We start from the raw sequence: 26,697 nt of genomic DNA, 5'->3' as shown, positions 1-26,697 counted from the left end.
AACTTTAGTCTTCTAGTTCAGGACACTGCAGTGAACATACCACAGCATTATTCCCAGAAGGTCAGACTACAATATAATGTGATTTCTGCTCTTGTGGGGGTGGGGTGTGGGAATGTAAGAGTTATAGAGTGGCGAGGCTTGCCCTCTCCTTGCCCACCACAGCATGGCTGTCAATCAAACACTCCGAGCTCATAATTTATCAGAGGCACTGCTAGACAAGCGCTTAGTGACGTCAAAATCCTCACAAGAATATCCACACTTATATACGTGCTCACACAGAATGTAAGGACAATTAAAATGTTTCTATTCTTCGGTCACTGCATTTATATGAGAATTTCATTAGACTGTATTTACAATAGGCTATGCAGTCAAACAGTTGGCCCTCTCAAAAGTAGATGACGGATACCCTATTCACATCTGCTGCAGGAAAAATACACATACTACTAAGTCTAGAACAAAGAAAGCAGAAATGCATATGTAAGCAACATGCATTAATGTATAACCTCATCAAAGCTGATATAGAATCACAAAACATGCTAATTAAATCGCCAAATGGCTAATGCTACATCTTTATGAGTATCTTAAAATGCTAATTTAAAAAAATGCAGAGACAAAGTTCCTTTTGAGCTTCAGACTATAGCTTTACATTATACCTCCGGCTTCTTCTGGAAGAAGAAATACAAGCCAATTAAAACAGCCCCTGAATACTGGACAGCAGCAATTAAATAACTGTCCTAGAATGCCTCATTTTCTCTTCACAACCCCCTCTTTCTCTTTCCTCATCACTCTCTTAATTTCTTCAACTCTCTGCTCCATCTGTCATTTGACTCATTTATCTTCACCTTCCTCTTAATTGGGTTTGTGTGAGTGCATGTTTTATCTCCCTGCAGCTTCAAGGGCAATTTAAGGGGCATTTGGCTCGGAAATCACAAGCTCAACTACATGTGTGGATACAAACGGCACTGTTTGTGCACATCCCAGAATCTCATTTAGTGCACAGAGCCAAACACGAGCACAAACATACTCACATTATGCGATTACAGATCGGAACTGATAGCACAAAAGACCAGTGACCTTTACAAAACAATCCAACTAAAATCGACCAAAGCCATTAAAACACAACATTAACGCTGCCGTTTTTATTTCAAATGGAACTGTAAAAATAATGGGCTTCATTCAGGAAGCATGGAAAGCAGACATGACAAATAGACAGAATGACAGTGAGGTGGAACGATAGATAGAATGATAGATAGAACAATCGAACGAACAAATGAATGATAGATAAAGCGACACAGAAAAACAGATGGAATAACATGAACTAGAGCATTTTTAACAAACAAAACAAACAAACAAACAACCAATAGAACGGACAATTTATAATGACACAACGAACAACCAAAAGAATGACAGACAAAGGATTTTCCAATTTTGGGTAAACTATATTTAAAAGTTATGAACTATTGCTGAGCAACAACAGAACTACGCAAGCTATCATTTTACAGAATTTTATTATATTATAATTTTTTGTAATTCCAGACATCCCAGCCAGGGGGCTTTTTCATCTTTAAAAGAGCCTAATGCCTAAAGCAAAAGCGAATACACCTGGGGCACAGATTGGGTTAATGGCTAAGAAACTTATCATCTCATGACAAAGAGGCAGATAAGCTCCCGCTCTCACGCTATGAGCGTGCAAAATAAATTAAAGCCAGTCCACTAATAGCCTGCCTGCTTAGAGCTGATGACACTGCTACTTCGGTGATCAGAGAACAGCAAACTGCATAATATAGCCTGCATATTATGTTTTTATGTCTTCACCGGCCTACTCCAGTTGTCACCACAAATACACAAAAGAGAGGAAAGCTTGTATGCTTTGTAAAAAAATTTTTTTAAATAAAGCGGCAGATCCAAAGAGGAACGTACACTGCTGTGGTTTGAAACAAAGCAAGCTGCCCTTCTCCAGCAGAGCGGCATTCAAGCTAAACACACTGTAAAATGGTCCTGATCGGTTACACTACTTAAGCATGCTGCTCTGTAAATCATGCATAACTAATTCAGAAATGGCATCAGAACCTTCATCACTCTGCACAGGACAAACGGGCAGCCAGAAAAGCGATTTTCCACTCCAGATCTCGCAATATAATATCATGCAGTCTGCTGACAGTATTTTTGACCCTTACCATTATAAAGTAAGAGCATTTGGGTCTATTGTGAGGTGGGGTTTTTTAACCATCAAGATGACATTCAAATCAAAGTATTAATCTTAATAATACATACCAAATTGCACATCTTTGAACTGAAATGAGGCCAGCTAAAGGATTCACTCATACAAAACTTTCAAATATAGTTTGCAATTATGAATTAATATTCTTGTATTATTACACATTTTTCTGCCCACTTGCATTAAAACAAACACATATAGTACAATAAATTAATTGCAATAAATAAGTGTCGCAGTAGACGGTTTCGAACAGGGCTCAACCAATCACAATCAATGACCGCAAGGATACAGTTATATAATAACTGATAAACAATTCAACAAATCAAAGAGGCACGCTTTAAGATATGATGATCAATCATCAATTCCAGATACAGATATAAAGACTGTTGTCCAATATAGGGTCATAAAATATACAAAACCTTACATATTCAATATCAAATTTGCGTATATGACGAATGACCAAGAAATAGTGCAGAATCCCAAAACTAATGTTAATAGTTGACTTTGAATCCAAGATTTTTCTCTTGGACCCCAACGTGTGTTAGCACACTGCTATTTTTAAATGACTTTAATCTCTTTTTTTACAATCCAATCCCAAATTGAAAGTTTAAGATTCATGCACTGGGATACCGGATGTTAGTTGAACTACCTTGCTAATACACTCGTCATGTGTCTGTGGGTAAGTTGTGTGTGTTTGACTGAGAGCATGCAGAATCAGCAATATTCAAAAATACCCTCTTAATGAAATATATCGATGTGCACAGTCTTCTGGAGCAATCAATGCTAATAATTGATCCAATTACTATTACGGGCAGGATTCAGTGACACAAAGTAAATATCCGTGCAACAGTGTCCTGTGAGAGTACAGTAATACAAACTGATTTAACTGACATTCGGCTCAGTCAATTCTACATCTGCCTCTCTTCCTACAAACAAAACAAACAATGGCAGCACTACAGCTCAACCAATAACATAAGAAATTAAAAAGAAGAAAGAAAACAACTTGCATTTCCAGAGTAAATGTGTGTAATACATCAAACACTTTCCTATTCGGTCTTCTCTGTACAATTAAATAAAAAGTAGCTTGTTTTAAACCGAATGCGGACAGCTTATCAAAGGCAACTGAATTTATGACTGAATATCACAATTGAACCAGCCATTGTTCTACTCTATTCTCTGTATACTGTAAGTAATGTTGTCTTCAATGTCTGAGAGCCATTCAGCTCTGCAACAGGCATCCCACGAGACAGCGCAAGTTGGAGGCTGTAATAACTTCCATTGTTTTACGTTCAGTTCAGCTTAAATAATTAATGGCCTGTGCAGGAAGATGGACATCACCACCTCCTCGTGCTTGTCTGGAGGGAGGGAGCGTCGAATGGGTTGAGGAGCAGTTTGGATGTATTTAAGAGGATTACCACTAATGAGATGAATATCACTAAAGAGATAAAGCTTGATTAATATTGGGCCCAAATGGGAAGTGTTTTTGAGAGCTTTGAAAGACAAGTAAGAGGAAAACAATGCATACAAAAATCTGCAAATCTCTTAACCCCTATTTCTGATTGGCAGGTGTTTAAGGTATTAATGAGCAAAAACAACATAACTGAGCCTCACAAATGCCATGGTTTTACTATAATACAATGGAGACCACACGGAAATAAAATTAATTGGACATATTAAAACTGACAGGATGTTTCGTGTTGATAGGCCACTACCAGTTTATGGCACAGTCCAGATGTTTGTAAAGGTTAATAGAGACCCTCCATGCATTCACTAGACATTAATATATGTATGCTGTAGAGTTACCTTGGGGCAAGCTGTAGGCTGTTGAACCGTGGAGCTTATCAAAGCATGGAAGAAAAGGCTGGAGGGTTGAGGAGGTTGTTTGAGGGGAAGAGGAGTGAGGATGGAGAGATGTGTGGCAGGTGAGCTACACAGAGAGGTTTTAAAGGGCTCACGCTACACATCTAAATACTGATGTCAGCAGAAACGTGGCTTGCAGCTCTGCTGGTGGGTCGTGAGTATACAGCCTCTTAAGACTTATCAATAAAACACATCAATAAAACGCCTTCTTATACTGTCTCATTTCTTAAGATGACATAAGCACGTTTCAACAAAGGCTTAGTCCGAAAAATGTTTTACATTTACATTTATGCATTTAGCAGACGCTTTTATCCAAAGCGACTTACGTTGCATTCAAGTTACAGTTTTTACATTTTATCAGCTCTTGCTTCCCCTGGGAATTGAACCCATGACCTTGGCATTGCTAGCACCATGCTCTACTATTTGATCTACAGGAAAGCCTGTAGGAGCTGAAAATACATAGCTTTTATTAAAAGGCTTTTTTAAATTATAAATGATTATCAGAAACTGTCAAAATACACTTCTGTTCAAAAGTTTGTGGTCAGTAAGTAATCTTAAGGCTGAATTTATTCATGAAAAAAAGGAAAATTGTAAAATATTCTTACAATTTAAAATACCTTTAATACATTTTAAAATGAACCATTTTTGGTTACACAAAGAACCATCCAGTCAAAGGTTCTTAAAAAAAACACCTCTTTCTTACCTTTTTATAATCTGAAGAACCTTCTTTCGCCACAAAGAACCTTTTGTGAAACAGAAAGTGATCCTTACACTTACAATAGTAAAAAAAAAAAAAAAAAGATCTTACTGACCCCAAACTTTTAAACTTGTATACAATGGTCAAGTCTATGTAGGCTATTCTCAAATCAAATCAATTAACCAAATCAATCAATCAATCAATCAATCAATCAAATCAATCAATCTATCAATCTCTTATTTCATTCTAACCAAATCCAATCTGAAAAAGAATGCCAGAGACAGAAAGAAAAAAATACTGCTCAACAATAACCCAAATGAGGAACATTTTGATTTGAATACACATTTTAAATGAATGTAATCTAACATAATAAAAGAATAAATAAGAATTCTGTGTGCTCCAAGCCAAATAACAATGAATGATGGGCATTCAGAATCCACAGAGCTTTCTTCAGAATTCCAAGGGCACATATTCCATGCAACTAAAGACGGTAGACAGATGTAACTTAATCTAAGTACTAAGAGAACAGCTGTTCTTGTAATACAATCAAATGAATTGTGCTTGTAATTAATAGTGTCCTTGGATGTGATATTATATATGAATGTTACACTGAATCCAGAAAGGTGAAAGAGGAGCATCAATAATGTTTGCAGAAATAAGAGGATTGATTGAATAGCCCTGTGAGATTAAATGAAGGTTGAGATTATGACGTGTGCTTGCCAAAGGTATATTGAGTATATGAGCGATTGTGTATGCTTGTGTATACAGGGAAGAGCTTCATTTGAAAGTAAATCTGTGGCAAATGTATGGCTGAATTCAAGAATATACACATTAAGGGAATAAAAATTGATCAATTTGATCAGATTTAAAGAGAACACTACCAACTAATATGGTGTGCAACAGTTCCATCTCGGTATCTTCAAAATAATCCAACCTGTTCCACATACAGAAACCAGGTTTCTTTATTTCCATTAATAGAACTCTTTCCTATCTTTTAACAATGACAAAATCGAGTAGACATCTTGGAAGATCCGGGAGCTTCAAAGCATAAAAAGGCATGACATCCTGCTGGGAGTGTGATGGAAGCAAAAGAGAGCAAAGGCATGACAGAAACGTAATGTATTCTGCAGAAAACTTACCTAACAGGCCCAAGGCTTGCCTTCATTTAATAGGCGAGTTTCCAGACACTTTGAGAACAACAATCACCTGTCATCTATGAAGATGTGAGACATTTTTCTTTCCGTGGCACACAGTCCTCATTCAGAGCGAGTACAGATGGATTTGGATGACAGTGACAGGAAATGTAACAGTTTAGTTAAGTGTTGGATTCTTTCCTCTGAAGAGTGCTGTGAGGGCTGGGAATGTGGGGGTGAAAAAGAGGGTAACCACCAGACAATAGGTGAATGATACAGAGTTTCTTTATCACTGTTCTGTTCTTCAGCAGGAGACTATAATTGCCAATTAAAATAACAAACCGAGTCTTGCTGTGAAAATGGGCTCACTCAACGAAGTAGGAACCACCTAAGGAACGGCTCACTTATGGCAGCTATCTCCTGCATACAGGAGTGTAACACAATTTCCCACAGGTCATTGCATGGACTGGCTAGTGCACTGAATTAAATATCATTTACTATGGAATTCATTTCTCTACAGCACCACTTATGTTGCAGGGAAGAACAGAATAAAGAGGAAAAAAGAGCAGCACTGTGTTTAAATCTGAAATTAGGAAATGGGAACAAAATGCCTTTGATAGCAAGAGTGAAAACGTTATTTTTCAATGATGGCAATAATGTTATTTCTTTGTTCAGAAGTCTTCATGCTTAAAATTTTAGAATTACACCACTGTTGCCCAAATTCTTTCACTGCCAGCAGGTTCACCTGTAATAGTTCATATGTCCATTGCCGACTTGGTAACTGTGCCAGATTAAAGGTTTATGTATTTGCCCATACAGTGAAAGTCAATGGGGCCCAAAATAGAGGATGGCATATGTTTATTTTTACAGATTAAGTGTTAAATGAAATCTGTGAATCTATTTTATATGAGAATAAAATAAAAAACAATAACAGCATCAGTAATGTAGTGATGAAGCTTAGATATATGAATTTTAAAATAGCAAAATATTCTTATGGGATTATTATTTATTATCCAGGTTCAGCTCTAATTTACATTAAGTGGATTTTTTTGTTCATAATTGATTTTTAAAAATCATTGATTAATCAACCATGTTTTCGGATTTTATATACATAACACCAATGACTTTCATTACATGATGGAAGAATATAATATAATATAATAATAATACATTTATTACTCAATCTTTTATTTAATTCTAACCAGATACTATTTGGAAACTTGAACAGACTATTTCTGCTCAAAACAAATTGAATCTAATAGTAGAATAAGAGAATAATTCATGATTCTGAGAATTAATGATGTTGTAAATAACTAAATATTCGAAAACCCCCCAAAATCTCTCTTAGTTTTAGCTCTGAAAATCTTCCTTCTTCTTTATAGCATTTCTCTGTGCCTATGAGTGCCTGATGTGAGTACAGTGTAAACTTTAATTAAGCTTAAATTTATATTTAGCTACTCTTTTTTTTTTTTTTTCATACGACAGCAAAATCTTCTCCTATTTCAATAATAAAGGAGAAAACCATCCCTCCTGTGAGTCTGCTGGCTTCCCATTTTAACTAAAACCCTAATCATTCCCCATGCCAGCGGCTTAACATGCTCGCTCCCACTCTTCCCCCATCCCACATCGCTACCATTCAACCCCGCCTCATCATGCCCCATTTCTACCAAAGAGAGAAAGAAAGAGAGACCTTCACACCATCCCTCAGAGGAACGAGGAAAGGCTCTGGTACTGCATGCCGTTTGATCTTTATCCGTGGTACTGCAGATCTATTTTGGGATGCGCCTAAGCTAAAGTGATGATTTCTTGCACTTCAAATGCTTCAGCAAAGATAGAAGAGAGGAATGAGTGGGGAAAGAGGGTAAATATGAAGAAGCAAAGAAACAAAGCACTTCATATAGTTTATACCTGGAGGTGCCTGTCCAATAAAAGTAACTGTAATTTGCCCCTAAAACAGCCCACTGCTTAAAAAACACACTGTCACAATATGAATGCTGAATTATGGTCTTTCAACAGTGCACACAAAAATAGTGTGTCTTTATTTCAGGATGGATATTAAAAGGTTACAACATTCACTACTATGTCACGGTTCATAGAATCACTGTCTCATCCTCGCTTGTCTGTTGTGGTGTGTGGCGTGAGTGGGTGTGTCCTAGCTCGTGATCACGGGCTGATATGTCCCAGCAGTGGATCATTACTGGGTCTATTTAAGATCAACTCACGCTCCTCTCATTGTCAGATCCTCAGGTGTTATCGGTGTTCCTGTTTCTGCCACTCGATCTGCCTTCTGGTCTCTGCTCTGTCTTTGGAGGATTCTCTGCTGGTCTGGACTGCCCATTGTGTCCCTGCGTTCGGTTCCATCCACGCTGTGCACGAGCTCCACCGTTCTAGTGACTTTGTTTGTTCTCTCAATAAACTGTTGTTTATCCGCAATTGAATCCTTCTCTTGATTATCATAACAGTAAGGGACTGTGTAGCTGTGAGTGTAGCTGTGCTAAATTAACACTATAATTATCTATCAAACTTTTGCAACATCAGTTTTAATGAAGCAACATAATGCAGGGGTTTTTCAAACAACAAAATAATGTTATTTTCAAACATTGTTGTAAATTAGACTTACACTGTTATCAGTGTAGAAAAAAAACATTGTAATGCATTTAAACAGAAAGCAGAATGCAAAATTAAAAGCAAATTCAGTGAATGTCAAAAAAAATCATTATGCTAAACATATTTCATTAATATTAATTCATTAGTTCACATATTAACATTGACAGCACTCATTTTTTTTCTCTTAAATTTTCCACGGTGCCCAGTTTGAAAACCCCTTACATTATGGATCAAATTACTCATGCCTTGTTTGATGTCTGCCAACAGTATTAGCCACTAAAACAGTACATTTCATTCATAAATTCATAATTCTGACTGAAACCACACAAAGTAAAGTCGTGACGTATTGTCAAGTATGGTGACCCATACTCGAAATTGGTGCTCTGCCTTTAACCCATCCAAGTGCACACACACAGCAGTGAGTAGTGAACAAATGCGCACACACACACACACACACACACACACACACACACCGTGAACACACACCCGGAGCAGTGGGCAGCCATGCTGCGGCGCCCGGGGAGCACTCAAGGGCACCTCAGTCGTGGTATTGAGGGTGGAGAGAGCGCTGGACATTCACTCCCCCCACCTACAATTCCTGCCGGCCGGGGACTCGAACTCGTAACCTTTCGATTACGAGTCCGACTCTCTAACCATTAGGCCACGACTTTCCCCAATATAAGCAGTTTATACAGTTTGGGGTTCGGCTTCCATTACATGAAAATTATTTACCATCTGAATGGAAATGTAGTCCTTCCTTAGGCAAATTTCATTTTACACAACAATCAAGTTTGTAAAAATTCTTAAAGTCCACCTCCTAATAAACATATTATAATTTATTTGACAATTATGAAAGGCACTTATTAAAAGTGCTGCTTGAATGTGTGCTGTGAAATATGTCTTAAGCCCGAGACACACTGCACAACTTTCGGCTGTCCCAGACGAAAGACTGGCATCTCATTTCACGATGCCAATCTTTCGTCTGGGACAGCCGAAAATTGTGCAGTGTGTTTACGGCTTTAGAGACGGACAAAATGATTGAGAAAGAGCACTGTTTACAATTTGAAAAAAGCAAAAGCGGCATCCTGTCAATGTCATAAAGGCTCTTTACGGAAAATGTGTGTCCTCAACATGCCTTCAAATAAAAATAGCTCAATGTCTACTTCAAATCGATAAGTAAACAAAATGAACGTAGCCTTAAAGGAAAACGCCACCGTTTTTCCATATTCCAATATGTTCTTCATTCAACTTAGACGAGTTGATACGTAACTCTCCCATCTCAGTGCGTGCACTCAATCGCTCTAGCGCGCGGCGCCACTATGCTAGTGTTTAGCTTAGCACCATTCATTCCTTATGCATGGCGGAAGAGCACTTCGCAGCACTTCGACCTTGGTGCAGTAATATCATCACTCCTGAGGTTGAAGTGCGGAGGGGGAATTTTCAGGAGTGATGATATTACTGCGCCGCGGTCGAAGTGCTGCGAAGTACTCTTCTGCCATGCATTATAGTTATCATTTTTATCCGCTTAGAAAATCGCCAGTGTTTATTTTGTGTCACCATACTTACTCCTGGAACTACTCATGTAACCGTCTTTAAATAGGGAAAACATGGAAGTGTTTGGTGGCTTCTAAATTCATCCCTGTTTGGATCCCAAGGAATGAATGGTGCTAAGCTAAACGCTAGCATAGTGGCGCCGCGCGCTAGAGTGATTGAGTGCACGCACTGAGACGGGAGAGGTACGCATCAACTCGTCTAAGTTGAGGGAAGAACATATTAGAATATGGAGAAACGGTGGCGTTTTCCTTTAAAAGCATTAATGATCATGCTATGGAGAACCAAAAATTTAAAGCTAAAGTGAAATGGTCACTGTGGTAAAAAGAAGAGCAGAAACAATAAATTATTGCAGGAGGAAAATGTCCCAGGGCCGTTAAATCAAAGAGAAAGTGAAGGGGAGAGCGAAATGGAAAGAGGCCTGTGGAAGGAGACACATGGGTTGGGTAATGTGTTGTGACAGTAATCAGCGGCTCCAGATCCAAGAGCTCTGCTTGAAAAGGAGAAAGAAGGTAAAACAAAAAGCGAGTATGCAGTCGCTCCCATGTGGCTACATTTTTGCTACTGCAGTCCTTCTCTTTTATGGCATACTTAGAGATAGATCAGTATGTCCTCTCAGACGGGGATGGGAAAATAAAGATAAATAGTGGTTGTGGGCCTATATACCCCCATCTATAAATCACAATAAGAAACAAACATAAAGACTAGTCTGCTCAACATGCACTAATGGAGAAGCAAGAAATGTTATTTCCATTAAATTCTCCTTTTTAGACAATCCTTGATACTTCTGCAGCATATCTCAATATCCAGTTGCACATTGCTGCAGCTTGATGTCTAAATAAATGCAGTCCTTGAAATTCTATGGCAACAGCAAGTACTGTTTGATCCAAACAAGCCAGTTTGCCAGGCCATGCTTCGGGTTGGCGTGTCTTGCGAAGGTCACACTGTTTTGAGCAGGGAGTTTCCCCTCACCGAGGGGTATGACCGAAGCAGCGTTCCCTCACAGGCCAATAAGAGGCCAAAGGAAGGCCAAGGTAGGGCCAGAACTCTGTATAACCCACAATGATGTGGTCCATACTGGCCTAAACTGTCCATTCACACAAGCCGCAAGTGTGTCTCAGAGCGCTGAGAACATTCCTGCATTACCATGGCAGCCACCATTTACAATCATCAACAACCATCACCACAAAACACTCTGAGCAAGGCAAGTCTATGAGTCTCATCTTGGTGTAGCCCATATTAATCCCATTTTTGGTCTCATTGACAGAGAGAAAGAGAAAATTAAGGTGCATTTTTGTACAGTATCTACCCACACAGGGTGTATGCACCACAGTCCATAGTTTGCTTTGGTTTAAGGATGCATTACATTGATCAAAAGTGACAGTAAAGACTTACACTTGTCAATTTCAAAAAGTCCTTAAAGGAGACAGATTATGCCCTTTTTTTACAATTTGTAATATAACTCTCAGGTGTCCCCAGAATGTGTCTGTGATGTTTCAGCTCAAAATACCACACAGATCATTTATTATATCATTTTGAAAATGCCTATTTTGAGCGGAAGCAGAAATAATGTATCTGTTGCACTGAAATGATGCGTTTTAAAGGCATATTAGTTTAAACTTCTGATATATGGTTTTCTGAGGACACACATCCGAAGCACATGCAGAAAGCGGCTGTGTGAATGTGAGTACTAAACGAAGTTCTCTTTCATGTCTTATTGCACTTAAACTGTCAAATACACACATTATAGCACTTAACTCTTTCCCCGTCAGCGTTTTTTTAAAAAGTTGCCAGCCACCGCCAGCATTTTTGATTTTCACCTAAATTTGACAGCCCTCAGAATATTTTCTGCTATGAATATATGAACATATTATATATCAAAATAAAGAACCAAGCCTCTGTTAAGATATTTTATTCTATCTTCATGTGTTCATGTTTTATCAGCACTTGAATGCACATAGGTTTCATCAGAAATACAACATTTTGGACAAAAAACTGAGAAAAACACATTTTTATCAAAGAAGTTCATTTTCAAGCAAAATACATTCAAATGTCATATTCTTTCACCTGTAAATAATTATATTAATAACTGAAATTGCATTCAATAAACAGAACAGACAGACACAGACACACACGTTTATACACACAAACACACACATATAGGCTACATACATACATACATATACATACTGTACATACACACACACACACACACACACACACACACACATACATACATACGCACACACACACACACACACATTCAGATTGAGGGGTTATCGGTCCATACACAACTAGAGATGTTTCTGTGTCTGTAAAGGCATCTCTCTCACTGACTACTTCGTCCCGATCAGATTCAAAATGGTCAAAATATGATCTACATATATGAACTATATTTTCTCTGATCCTTCCATTTATGCCGATCGTCTTGTATTTGGGCCCATAAGAACCAGATGTCCCGTAACTCACTCTGGACATGCGCTAGGGCTTTCCTTGAACACGGATACCTAGAACCTAGAACACGGATTGCCGTAAAAACTCATCAATGGTGGAGAAGCGTTGTCACTTAATTGACGAGATATCTCGTCAATGGCAGGGAAAGAGTTAAACATGGAAAAAGTCAGATTTTCATGATGTCACCTTTACAGTTTTTTAAACAAAATTATGAAAATACTGCTTTGCCACTGCAGGAATAATTATTTTTGATCAAATAAATGCAGCCTTGGTGAACATATGAGACTTTGGTCACACTTTATTTTAAAGTCCAATGCTTGCTATTAACAAACCATTAACTACAACTTTTGCCACAATAAACTCCTAATTTTCTGCTTATTAATAGTTAGATGTTAAGTTCACATATTGGAATAGGGATGCAGAATATGGTCATGCAGAATATCTGTTTTATAAGTACTAATAAACAGCCAATATATTAATATAGGCATGCTAATAAGCAATAGTTAATAATGAGAATTGGTCCCTATACTAAAGTGTTACCAAGACTTCTTTCAAAAACATAATGTAGAGGTAATATATTAGTAGAGGTAGATACTAGAGGGAATAAATGGACATGGGCACTAACTGTGAATGAATCACAAATACCATAAATTCTATCTTTCTTTCCATCAATGTTTGACTTTGTACTTTAGATCCTTTTATCTTGGGCCAAAAATCTACGGCAACTGTGATCAAAGAAAACCAGAAAATGTTTTTGTAATAAATCTAAGAAAGAAAAGAGCAAATAACAGGTCTTTCAATCCTGGTCCTTGTCAACAGGGAACAATAATCAGGAAGATGACTGCTGTGAACTTTTGTTCCTTTCTGAGTTTGATGGTTTAAATGGACCTACAGGGTCCAGAGAGAAAATTTGAGCTCAGACTAATGTCGCCTTGGCAGCGCAACAGCGGGCAGACTTCAGAGGACTATTAGTAGTTTCCAGTGAGCAAATAATAAATTGGTGATTTAATAGTAGTGTCCCTCTGTCAGCAGCTTAATTTGGATGAGGACCACAAAAAGCCACAGAGAGATGATACAGTCATCAAATCCATATTTTACTCTCTCCAAGAGCTGAGAACTAGTTGAGGAGTGGAACATTCAAGCACCAGGGAGGGGAAAATAGCGTCATACTGTAGCCACGGGATTGGATATAAACCCATGAGAACATAGTATAACATATAAAATACACAAATATAGTAAAAATAATAAACAACTCTTTGAACAGTATTGTTCTGTATATGCACGGATGTATAGTTTAACAACAAGGCCAGCAATAAGGCGAGATCTTGAATATCTATGAGTCTAATGCAATTAGCATCGTGAACTGAGAAGTATAAGGATTTTTATACAGTTCTCAAGCTTTCTGCCATAAAGTGACGAAGAACAGACACATCAGTTAATGAACAGAAGAAAAAAGATGAAAGGTCATATAATTAAAATAACAAATCAATTGACTCATTTTCATTAAAGGTGAAGTGTGTAATTTCTACATCGCTAACGTCAGACAAAGTGCAGTCCATCCGCTGACATCCATTAAATGCAATAACCCACGCAAAAAACATTTTGACATTCACCTGACAAGACAATACTCCTGAGAATAGAACAAATTAGCCTGGAAGAAAATAAACATCCATAGACAAGGAATTGTATAGACAAGAGACAGTTCTTATGCCATGTGAAGGGAGACCGAGGGCACTGTCACTAATACCTGGCCTTTAAACACCCCTCTGCCATGATGGGACATGTATAAATTTGATTGAATCTGTGATCGAACTGATTCTTTGATTTTTCTCAAGAAAAAAGCTTCTGGCATGTGTAGATTCTCAAGCAAGGCTGCATATACATGTCTAAAAATATATCAAACAGGGTTCTGCCTCCTCAATCTAATCTGCAGAGCATATGAGACAACCATGACAAGTAAGAACTAGGTTGCCTTCAGGCAATCATTGCTGTAGCACAGACCTCAACTAACTTTCAATGACAGTGTCAGTCTGAGATCAGGGATGTGTTCTCCAGTATTTGACGTTGAGAAGATACCACCAACTGAGAATGATTCTTCAGCTATTAAATTCTCTGTTGTCACTGAGAAATGGGGTTTGCTTAACCTAAGCTGCTTTAGCAAACTATTTTGAAGTCTAATGCGGGTTGCCCTGAATTAGCCTGTGTTGTTTGAGCAAATCAAATACTTTCTATGTTTTCGTAAGGTTGGAGAAGAAAGCTCTTGCCTTCAAATAAGTCAGGCTTTTTTTCCGGGATCCAGTCTAAACATTTTGAAGCTTGTGTAGCTCAGGACAGATGGGAAGACTTTAAACAAACTTGCTACTAGTAAAAGAAGAACAAATTGAAGATGGGGCCAAGGTAAAAGAGCACCACCTGTGTCAACATGGCTCTGTGGGCCATATTTACTGATGCATCATTAATTTCCTTGGAGTGCTGTCTCCTTCAGAGACGCTGCAAATTTCCAGGGAAGATGAAAGAGGACAGAAGGTTAAGGATGGAGAGTAACTATTTAACTTGAGGGCAGCCTGGCAAACTATGAGCTTGTTTAAAGTACTTTTGATGTGTCTGCAAGGACAGGCTACCAAGCTACCCTCAATTCCTGTGATGTTCTTTTAGTTCTCAGAAATAAAAAAAAAAACTGGAATAGGACTGACAGCTCTTGCTGTCACTAAAGAAATGGTTCATATCAAACCAAACAATAAAATAAAAAAGATAGATATATATCCATCTATTTTGGCATGACATGACTTAACCAATCAATCAACAGAAAGCAGAGGTAGGTAGGCCATGGATCTATTCGTTCTGTGGCTATATAACACAAAACTATACACAAATAAATTGCCTAGATTTTTTTTTTAAGTCAGTTGAATACGTTCTGCCCCATATTATCTTGGTCCTGTTCTGGTTAATATTTTCCCTGCATATTCTCATTCTCACTGTATTTGATTTCATATCTTCATATGACCCATTTCATACTGGGAGAAATTAACTAAATTGAGAATTACTGTGAGAATCTGAACAACGCATGCTCTGTCCATTGACAGGATACTTTCCAACTGCTGTTTAAAGTACATTAAATTAAATTATAATTTTATTCAGCAAGGATGCAATAGTTGACCGTAAATATTTTGTCACATTGTTACTAAAAATTTCCATTTCAAATAAGCGCTGTTCCTTTGAACATTCTATTCATCAGACAGTCCTTAAAGATATATACATCAAGGTTACCAATATTAGAAATATTAACAACACAACTGTTTTCAACACTGATAAGTAATGTTTCTTAAAGGGGACCTATTTACTTTTACTTTGACTTTCACTTTTATAAGGAACACAGTTGTATGGCTGCAGTGTGTGAAAAAATCCAGCCTATAATGGTAAAAATCCACCCACTCATTTATTTATAATCTAATAAAATCATAAACAGTCTCTCCAAAAGAGCTGTCTCAGATCACCGAGGGGAAAAAAGTCCCGCCCATTAGTGACGCTGCCCTATAAGCATAGACTCAGCCCTGAGTGAGAAGCTGCGTCCGCCTCTACTGATTACTTGCTGTAGCTGCTGGAGATATACAATGTCAGTGCCAAAGAGGCTTTTCAAGTGTTGTGTTTTGGGTAGTGTTGCTTTTGTCAATGATAATTATGACTAAATATTGTCGTCAATGAACCTTTATCACATGACGAAAACGAGACGAGACGCAACATAAATGCTGGTCATGTGACAATGATTATAATTAAATGTATAATGCAATATTGTTGACGAATAAAAACGAGACTAAATGTGGTTTACAAAATAAAAACTATGCTAAAATGTTCATTTTCGTTGACCAAATCGAGACGAAACAAAATGTTATAACGTTACATCTCGTTTAGTCGCGTTATTATTATTATTTTGCAGTATTTCTGTTTCCTGTGTCTCAATTCAGAGGCTGTATTAGGTCGCACTGCGCATACGCAGGCCTTCCTCAAGCCTCACTCGCGGCATTATTTAGAAGACGACAACAAACAAAGTTAAGTCTGACACAGAGAAAGGGACTGATGGCCGGCCAGCCGGGGTTCATCTTTGGGAGAAAAAGAAGAAACGACATTTGAAAAAACTTTCATTACATAGAAGTGGAAAAGAAAACGGAATGTGTTGTGGAAAAAGATGGGGAGAAATGCGGCCACAAAATCACAGGAAAAAACACCACGAACCTTAAGAGACATCTCAAGGCATTCCATAATGAAATTGAGGTAAGTCAAGACATTAACGTAACGTTACTTTCTATTTTAGAAAGCTCATGCCAACTCATGAGGCTGTGGTTAATGTGTCTCATTTTAACGTTAGCTTTAAACGTTAGCCACTGGCGCTGAAAACGACACAAACGTGTGTGACTAGCGTGTGTGTGTATGTTTGTTTGTGAGAGAGTGTAAAGTGGGTTAACGTGTGTGTGCGCGTGTATTTGTTTGTGTGAGAGAGTGTAAAGTGTGTTCGTAGTTCCTACTCTTCCGTGCATCCCTTGTTGGCCAAATACTGCAGCTAGTTTTGTCATTCACATAGAAATCACACTGAACTGAATTTGGCATCAACAACATGACTTTGAATACCTTATTCTAGAGCAATACATACATTTAAGCAAATGGTATTGGCATTAACATGCCTGCCGAGATTACTGCTTAGACTACTTCTGTTTTAATTATGTAGACTTTTTTTTTCTTTTACGGACAGTCAAGTCACTCACTCAGAGGTTGATTTACTATGGTAAAAATCATAGCAAGGATTTATGCTACTTAATATTTACAACAGTTAGATTTTCCAGAGGCTGCATCTGTCCTGACATTGTATCTATTCCTATGCTAGATTCCAGAAATAGCACCAGTGAAGAAAGTCCCACCCAAGAAGATGGACAAGCCGACTAGTGCTCAGGAATTCTTTGCCACAAGGAGGTAAAACGACAACTCCCCAGAGCAACGTACCAAAGAGGAGGGGATAGCACAGTGGATAGGCCGCACAGGGCTCCCAGCATGAATTGTCAAAGATGAGGAGTTCATCGCCATGATGACAAAAATGGACAAAAAGTTCAAAGTGCCAAAAAGACATAAAATTTTAAACTTGATTTTAAGTAGTGTGCTCTAGTTCTGGAAAAATACTGTCCCACCAGGTGGTCAAGTTGCTTTGCTATGATTTTGCGCTGTCTTGAAGTCAAGGAGCACCTCACAGCTGTGGCTGAGTTCATGGGCTGGGACAGCCTGCAGCCCAGTGAGTGGCAGAAGATCGGGATGCTGAGAGACCTTCTTCTGCCATTTGCGGAGCACACTAAGTCGCTTGAAAGTGACACTCACTTTCCCTTGTTGTGCCAGCACTCCTGGATCTCAAAAACCACCTGTCGGAGTTCTCGCTTGCACATGGGTGAACCTACAAAGATGCAGCTACTCTGGCTCAGAAGGCTAATCGTACTAATCGTGGAATGTTTATTAGCAAAGGCTAGCACTGCTAATGCGAAAGCTCCGCCCTCTTCTCCAGAAGCACCAGCTCATTTGCATTAAAGCAATACACTCAAATACAGAACGTTTTGGCTTATACCCTAAAAGTGGCAATTTTAATAAGCTATAGAAAATGATCTGTCGGGTATTTATAATATTTTTGATCAAATAAATGCAGCCTTGGTGAGTGAGCATATAAGAATTCTTGCAAAAAATGGGAAAAGAAACTTTTGGACAATACTGTACAGCATGTTACAAGCAAAATAAATAAATACATTTAAATAAAACTAACAATAATGCTTGTGTAGGAAACAAAGACCCACACTTGTTTATAAAATGTGGCACACCATTCATGCACCCCTGTGCATTTTATATCCTTACGTATTATATTGGATAAATTACACTGCGACAAATTTATCGAGAGCCTTTCGGTTGCATTTAAAATGCACAGATGAAGGGGACATAAAATAAGGACATAAAAGGCATGAGTCTTTATGGGTGCTTATAAATAGCAAGAGAAAGTGTAATATTGAGAAGCAGTTGTAGCTGGTTTGTGCTTTTCTCTAGATTTCAGAAAACCACAGTCCAATCCGGAGCCACAGCATAGCAATAAGGATAGAAACAGATTTATGGTGCCTCGTTCTCCCAAGTGAAGGCAGTGTTTATCATCATCCCTGGGCTTCATGGAAAACAAGCGAGACAGAGAATACACAACAGCAGGATAAAATGGCAAACAAAGACTTGGCTTTCGTCCTCTTGGCATGGCACTGAGTGGGATGGTGGTGATGGACTTTCAGAGAGATATGACTGAGAGGGTCTGCACCAACCCTCGTTGTCATGCTTAAAGTGAAATCCTTCAAACGTCTGCTCAGAAAATCGCATGGGAGAAAGCGCTCTAATGCTGAACAGCTGCAAGAACAGGGATGCCTACCTGCATTGCAAATGATGTGTAAAATGAAACATGTCATGTAAATGTAAAATGATTACATGCCTGCTAGTGGGACTTATGCATGTTCCTTTAAAATTTGATTAATTTACTCCACAAGGAGAAAAAGAAACAGTTAACGAGATGAAGCTAGCAGTATTGACTGGTCATGTGATCTCAACATGGAGGCCTCCATGTGGTGACCTGTCCATGTAAAATAAAACAGCTCTTAATAGACTACCGATATGACTAGCATCTTCCAGCCTTGTGAGAATGCACATAATTTTGAATGTCTATTGTTTACAGTGTACCAATGTATGAAGAGCTCACACAAGTCACATTTAAACCATGGTAAACACACGTTACGGAATCTGCTTGGAGAAATCTTTCGGCTCCACATGAAAATCCATATCACGTGGATTCCTTTTGATTTCGCCACAAAAATTTGCTATAAACAAAGGTAATGTGATCTTCATTCTTACCCTAATAATAATAATAATGTTGCAAGTTAAAACAATGTTCCATGTTAACTGACAAAAACAGTCGAAACTGAAATACCTTGCCTTTTTTCACCCAACAAATTATCGTTCACTTCAGTGGCTACCGTTGTTCATGAATAGCAATCTTTTTGTTACCTGCTGTCCTCACGGCTACAAGCCATCAATTCACAGCTCAGCTAATCTCTAGAAAATGACATTCGAAACACTGGCTTCTCTCTGGATAAGACAATGAAATTCTATTATACATGGGGGAGTAAGCATAAAACCCCTGTTAATATCCTATTTCCTAACACTACCATTGCTGTCAGCGCTTTAGAGTTAACAACTTTTCGCTATGTAGAAATATAAAATAATATAATATATATATAATATAAAAAAACACACACAAACACACAAAACAGGAGCCTAAGATATTATCTGCAGGGCATTAAAAAATCCTTCTTTTCAAAACTGTCTTTCAGTTTTAATGTGCTTTGGCCAAGTAAACCTAGGTTGTGCAGGGCCAATTGATTCAGAAATTATGCTATAATACTACAAAGTCCTAATCGGAGTTTAAAGAGGTTACGTTTTTTTAAATCGCTCCACTGCTTCTGAGGAAAAAAATTTGGGAGCCAGCAAGTGTTCTGCCAAAGCCTTGGCTGAGCCTGAACCTCCCTGTCATATGGGAGCATGAAGCACTACACAAGGGCAAATCAAGCAAATTGCGGGAGCCAAAAGCCATAAATGAGGCTTGTAAAATTGTGTCTTAAACATAGGGTTTTTTAGCAGTACAATCAGTGCCAGCAATTTCACCTAGCCATCTTCCATGGCATACCCAACAACTGCACGGCTGTTTCATTTATTAAACAATAGGGCTGACAATTAATTATACTGTTGTCAAAACAGGCATGCAAAGAGTGTCGCTTGGGTGTAAAATTAATTCTTCCTGGTGCTCTTTGGATAAAGGATCCCTCGGTTCAAATAGTAAACTTAGTCCAAGGCCCTTAGAGTCAAATATGAATAGAAAAGCCTTTACTTTATCATGACTATTCAGTTAAATACTGAAATTAGAAAGTCTTCATTAACATTCACTAAGGCTTTCAAAGGCATTGGTTTGCAGAAAGTTTATTTACCTAATAACCATGATTAAATAAAATGCTTTTAATTCATATTTGAATATGAAGGCCTTGAGCTACGCGTTTATTATCCAACTGAGTTCAGTCAGTTTTATACATTTTTGTAATTAATGTATTGAGTTTATTTTTACACAGAGAAAACTGTTGGGTTCCTCTGGTAACTTGCCATTTTAGATTAAATATCTATGTCTATACTACAAGTGTATAAGTTTTTTTTGTTTTTTTTTTAAAGAAATCAATATTTTTATTACCTGAAAGAATGCATTGCGGCAGAAAACAAAGCAACACTAAAAAGAAGAAGAATTGTTACTTGAGCACCAAAATCAGTATTTTAGAATGCTTTCTGAAGGATTATGCTGTAAAGTCACAGGAACAAATTACATGCTAAAACATATTCAAACAGAAAACAGTTAGCAATAGTATTGTTGTTACTGTTGTTACCTTGAAGGTGAGCATAAGAGAGTAAATTTAAAAAATTCACACATTAAAACATTCTTAACAACCCCATAAGCAATTATTTTTTGAATACCATACATAATAAAATGCTACTACTACTACACTTCTCAAATCATGAGAAACAACACCTGTTTCTGTGAAAGCACTAGAATCTATGAGAAAAAAAACGAGATTGAGCCAAGCATAATTGTGGCAGCCATAATTCCCCTCATATACTGCAGTCCTGGGGTTATGTCAAATGTAGAAAGAGGGGTTTTTATTGTATTTATTTATTTTTTGTCCTCTGTGTACTCTATGGAGGACCACACTCTCTGGCATTGCTCAGTTCCTCATTAAGCCTATAGCTGCAAATACAGCCATGATGCCTGACCTGCACGTCTGGAAAATCGATCCCAGAAAGAGTTGCTCATGCTTCTTCCTGAGTCCTTTCGAAAACCATCATTCCACTTAGCAGCTCTCCGACTCATCTATTAACACATCACTGTGTGCTTGATCAGAGCGTGACACCAAAAGTGGCTTTTCCTCATCAACCATACAACTGCACAAGGCCTTTGCGAAATGAGAGTCAAAGTAATCAGGCATCAGTGATCAAAGGAGATGGATCTCAAGTCAATAACAAGGATAATGGCCAATGTGAAGACTGCAGGCTTTGACTGACACTTTAACAGTGCTGGTTTACCTCGTTGTTGCCTTGGAACGTGTCAGTATATTCATAGTGGGAAAAAGACAAAGAGAGAAGCCAGCTGTGGAATGCATCATCTCGGTACAGAAAATCTGCCTGCCTAACATCTGACAGCCGATTGTATGTCCAGGAGACATGACATAAAGCTGTTATTAAGAACATAAAATGCTAATGATGCCTCTGCAGAGTCTGACAGAGAAGAAGAGATTGAGAGAAGAGCCAAAAATGAAGGAGATGGCTGCTGACCTTTTAAAACTATGCTAATACACAAAGCAGCATATGCTGAATCTTGGAAAGTATCCACTTCAGCAACTGTCTAGAGACAATACCAGGTCAGAAAAAGCAGCAACACAATACTACATTGGGGGTTAAATGGATCAAAATTACTCTTTAAAGTCCTAAAGACAGATGGGAACAATAATTGTTGCCAACTTTCCAACAATCCATTCAGTTATGTATAAATAAAAAAATTAAAAACTTAATGTTTAGGAATAATACTTAGTCTGAAGTCAAATCTTCTTTTTTTATTAATACTTTTATTCAGAGACTTTAAAGAGCATTACAGAGACTTGCGACTGCTAATGCATCTACAGTCAAGCTGCTGCACAAATAGCATACATGAAATTACCCAGACCAGAACAAGTTGAACTGTGGGAGGTGGAGGGTTTTGCAAAACTTTATTACAGCAAAAAAACTATTTAAATGCTAAGCAAGAAAGCTCACTGGTTGAAAATGAAACAGAGACCAATCAGCTTGAGTCGTGAAGTAATGATGTGACAGCTAGTAAACTGCATTAAAGGAACACTCCACTTTTTTTGGAAATAGGCTCATTTTATAACTCCCCAAGAGTTAAACAGTTGAGTTTTACCGTTTTTTAATCCATTCAGCTGATCTCTGGGTCTGGCGGTAGCACTTTTAGCTTAGCTTAGCATAGATCATTGAATCGGATTAGACCATTAGCATCTCGCTCAAAAATGACCAAAGAGTTTCGATAATTTTCCTATTTAAAAATTAACTCTTCTGCAGTAACATCATGTACTAAGACTGACGGAAAATGGGTCATCATACTTGGAAACACACCACTTCCCTTTCCCTTTCCCTTTCATGCAAAGGGTGTCATCTGGGTGAACACTAATCTGCAAATTTGTATAGTAAAAAGATGTTTGACCAATAAATGATTTAAACTTTAAACCGATTGAGCCCTTGGCAAAAAAACAAAAAAACAAATTATGTTGTCATTTTGGAAATTTCACATCAATTAAAATAATACGAATTTAAATGGAAAACTAAAGAGAATGGATTGCAGTGTTGGGAACTGAAATGCATGCTAGATTTTGTCTGTTTTAAATGTAAAATAATTTTAAATGTTAAATGCATTTATAACATTCACTATTTAAATATTATTTAATATTAATATTCAAAACAGAGCCCATGGGGAGGTCCAGTTGCCCATATCCATTGTAGAGTCCTAAATAACGTTTCATGCTTAAAATTTTATTTTGTACAACTAGACTCTGTAAGTAGGTCAACCACACTTCCTAACTCTAAATATATGAAAATGTGTCTTATATACAAATAAGAAGTTCAAAGTCTTTGGCACAGTTCTGGACTGTTCACTGTTCCAAAAGCTTCCATTCTGTAATGCCCGATTAAAAAAAAAATAAATAAAATTCTGTAAACTTGACAATTTGCTAGGCTCATAAAACTCTATAATCAGCGTAAGTGTTTCGTCAGTGTTCCACAAGGATCCCTTGGCACAGGGTGAGTCTAATGATTGGCTGACTGTCAGCCATCCAATGCACCAGTGATCAATTATTCAACAGAAATGCATGTTTTTGCCTCTCCTGATACTAAGGAATGGCTTTGCTATGCTGTTTATCACCATCTCTGCGCCTTGGCTGAAACAAAAGAACTCAGTAAGCCACTAAAAGAGGACCTGCAGTGTATAAAACACATAAATAGGATAAATACAACCTAAACCTTCACCATAAAAGAGAAATGTGCCCTAGACATTAAGAGAGAAGAGCACTCTTGGAACAACCAGACTTGGCTGTCTGACCTAGTTAGCATATGAACACAAGCCCCCACAAGCAGACTGTACCACAGTCAGAAACACAGGGGCAACGCAGGCCCCATAAAGAGCTTAACACAACATTTTGAATATAATTTTAGCTTTAAAATTGCCATTTATGCAAGCACTTATTTTTTAATCTCTTTCTCAAAGACATTCACAAATCTTTGACAGATCCCTATTTTCAGCACTGGAAGTAATGTTACTACTGGGAGCTGAAGTCTGTGATTTGAACACAATGTCCTCAAATTTCAAGTGAAGCGTTTTATTACAGGGTTGTGCTGCCTAATCCAAATGTGGGGAGAAGATAATTAGCCATCCTGCTCTGAAGATTGAGGGTAAAAGATTATGGATGCCATAGAGATGTGGTAATATTTTTCATTCTATGATGACAGATACAGTGTATACATATCATGATGATAAATTATATATATATTATACTATTATAAAAGTTGTTTTACTATTATAAAAGTACATATACATATGTTTTATTAATTTATAATTTTATATCATTGTATATTTATTTTATTTATTTTGTGTTACATAAAGCATGTTAAATAAGCATAATGGTAACACTCACCCTCTGAAGCAGCGGCCCCTGGGGGCTGGGGCCCTACAGGTGTTGGTGGTACAGGTCTCGACCAGGGCTTGCCTGAAGTAAGGCCCGTCCTCACGACCCCAACATACTCCACAAAGGTGCCGGGGAAGTTTCCCTTCTCCTTTGTGCGTTCATTGGTGCCATGCAGCCAGCCTTTTGGGCACTTCTCATCACCCTCCTGGTAATCGGATGTCAGCAGTGCCATCTTACTGACTGTGAGGAGATCTCCAGGCTGCAGAGAGATATTGTCACCCCTCTCCTGCTTGTACTCGAACAGTGCACGGTACTGGAAACTGTCAGAGCTCATGATTTGTTCTTTACATGAGCTCTGTGATCTTTGATGCTTGTTTAAAACTGACCTGGATATAAGTTCTTGGTTTAAATACTGAGTGCTAACTCAGTTAGAAAGTCCTTGGGTTATATCCTGAGAGCTTACTGACATTCAGCTGGGTTTCTTGCAAAAGTTAAAACTCCAACAGTACCGTATGTTGGGCAGAGGCCGTTATTGCGCAGTTCTAGATTTGGTCCATACATAAAAAGTACAAAATTATTTGAAACGAATTCTAGCAGTCTGTGGCAAGATACAAAACAGGGTCAGAGAAAGCAAAAACAGCCCCATAAAGCGAGGGATGAACAGGACGGTGGTAGCAGAAATTTGGGGACACAGTGACCTGGAATCAGGACGATGGGCTTTTCTGCAGCGTTGGCACTAGTCCACATATAGAAATGAAACATTTATTGAAGTAACCTCTCAGTCCTTTAGCAGGTGTGGTCAGAAAGATATTAACATAGACACTGCCAGTCTATTTATCAAATGCCAGAGCAAGAGCCTTGTTCATCTTCTTGGTAAAGACCTTAAAACCTGAAAGCATTCATTTTACAGTTAGTTTGCCAAATCCTAACTCAAATCAACTTGAAATTACAATCCTCGCATTAAAAGAGCAACTTTTGCATTTCAATAATAACGCCTGCATTACTGGATTGTAGCTAATATGCAAAAGCATTGCACTGCATGCATAGCATCATATCACATCACCTATGTGTTAATCAGTCGCTGAGCAATACAATGCAAAATGACATGTAGACTACATGTCTGACTTACAGCGCGTGACTGGGACAGTGCCAACTTATGTACAGCGTGCAGAAACTCGACTCGCGTGATATTGCTTACTATAACTTACCTCCTGTCGCACTTCTCCAAGCCGCCCAAAATACAAGATGCACGTAGTCCAACGCAAGAGGAACGAGCGAGCATTATATGGTCTGATTAGTTAAAACATGCGTTTAAAATATATTCCCAAATAACCTGCGTGGCTGAGTCAGACATACAGCCAGACTAGTGCAGTAGTATGGCTCAGCCCGAGTGACGACAGAAACCACGCCTCCGCTGTATGCTTATCACACCGTGGGACCAAGTTGGGAACTCAGTTGTCCTTATGTAGCGGTCAGGGTATGAAGAACGCACTGCAGCGTGAAAATGTTGCGTCGTACTTTTCTGATCTGCCTAGACACGTTCCCACAAGTTATATAATGCACGTCTGACGTGTACAAATCAAGTTAAAGCATCCATCTACATAATCTTTTCTCTAGACCAGGGGTTTTCATCCTTACAGACCCAAGGAACCAGTTTAAATATTTTATATTTATTTTATTTTATTATTTAATTTAATTTAATTCAATTTTATTTTATTTCTAGAAAAACATTATTACATTATAACATTATATATATATATATATATATATATATATATATATATATATATATATATATATATATATATATATATATATATATATATATATGTATAGGGTAATTCTTTCCAAGCAAGGAATAAAACTGAAATATATATCACAGAAAAAACCGTCGTAGACTCCTTTTAAAAAACAATAATAATATTTTATTTATTTATTTATTTATTTTTATGTTTAATGTTATTTTTGGGGGAAAATTTAGGGCACATGTATCAGCACAATATTCATGGTTTTGTCTTGATTTTTTATTTATTTGGGGGGGGGGGTGAGAGATTTAAATGTGTTTAAGGTGAATGGAACACATCTTATTACTTTATGATTGATTTAATTGCTTAACATTTTAAGAGTCATCAAATCAAAATGTTCTGTTACATATTTTTCAAAATTGTATGAAACCAACATGAACACAAATACTAGGCCTACATTTGGAACTATATGATTTATAAAAGATAAAAATAATTTGATTTGAAAAAAAAAGAGAAAAAAAGATTTCTCCTTTTCATCATTCCTGACATTCCTATATACACTTATATCACATTATAAATAATGTGAATAATGTTATAGTTTCAAAATAGTAAT

At 37.7% G+C, this 26,697-nt stretch overlaps 1 protein-coding gene across 2 annotated transcripts in view; it reads right to left on the bottom strand.

The window, feature by feature from the left end:
• LOC306845222 (phosphatidylinositol 3-kinase regulatory subunit gamma-like) overlaps positions 1–25,868 on the bottom strand; it is a 164,800-nt gene extending 138,932 nt beyond the window's left edge. The window contains exons 1-2 of one of the 2 annotated variants that reach the window (XM_079377891.1): positions 25,548–25,868; positions 24,349–25,228 (exon numbers count right to left, since the gene is read on the bottom strand). In XM_079377891.1, coding sequence (XP_079234017.1) covers positions 24,349–24,673 — 325 coding nt within the window. In that variant the 5' untranslated portion in view covers positions 24,674–25,228; positions 25,548–25,868. The remainder of the gene's footprint in view (positions 1–24,348; positions 25,229–25,547) is intronic. The other variant, XM_079377892.1, reaches the window with a different exon arrangement.
• Between the last annotated feature and the right edge of the window lie 829 nt (positions 25,869–26,697).

Source organism: Barbus barbus, assembly GCF_936440315.1.
Source record: "Barbus barbus genome assembly, chromosome: 25".
Lineage (NCBI taxonomy): Eukaryota > Metazoa > Chordata > Actinopteri > Cypriniformes > Cyprinidae > Barbus > Barbus barbus.
Note: the sequence above shows the minus strand (reverse complement) of the source record. Positions and strands in the feature narration are given on the sequence as shown.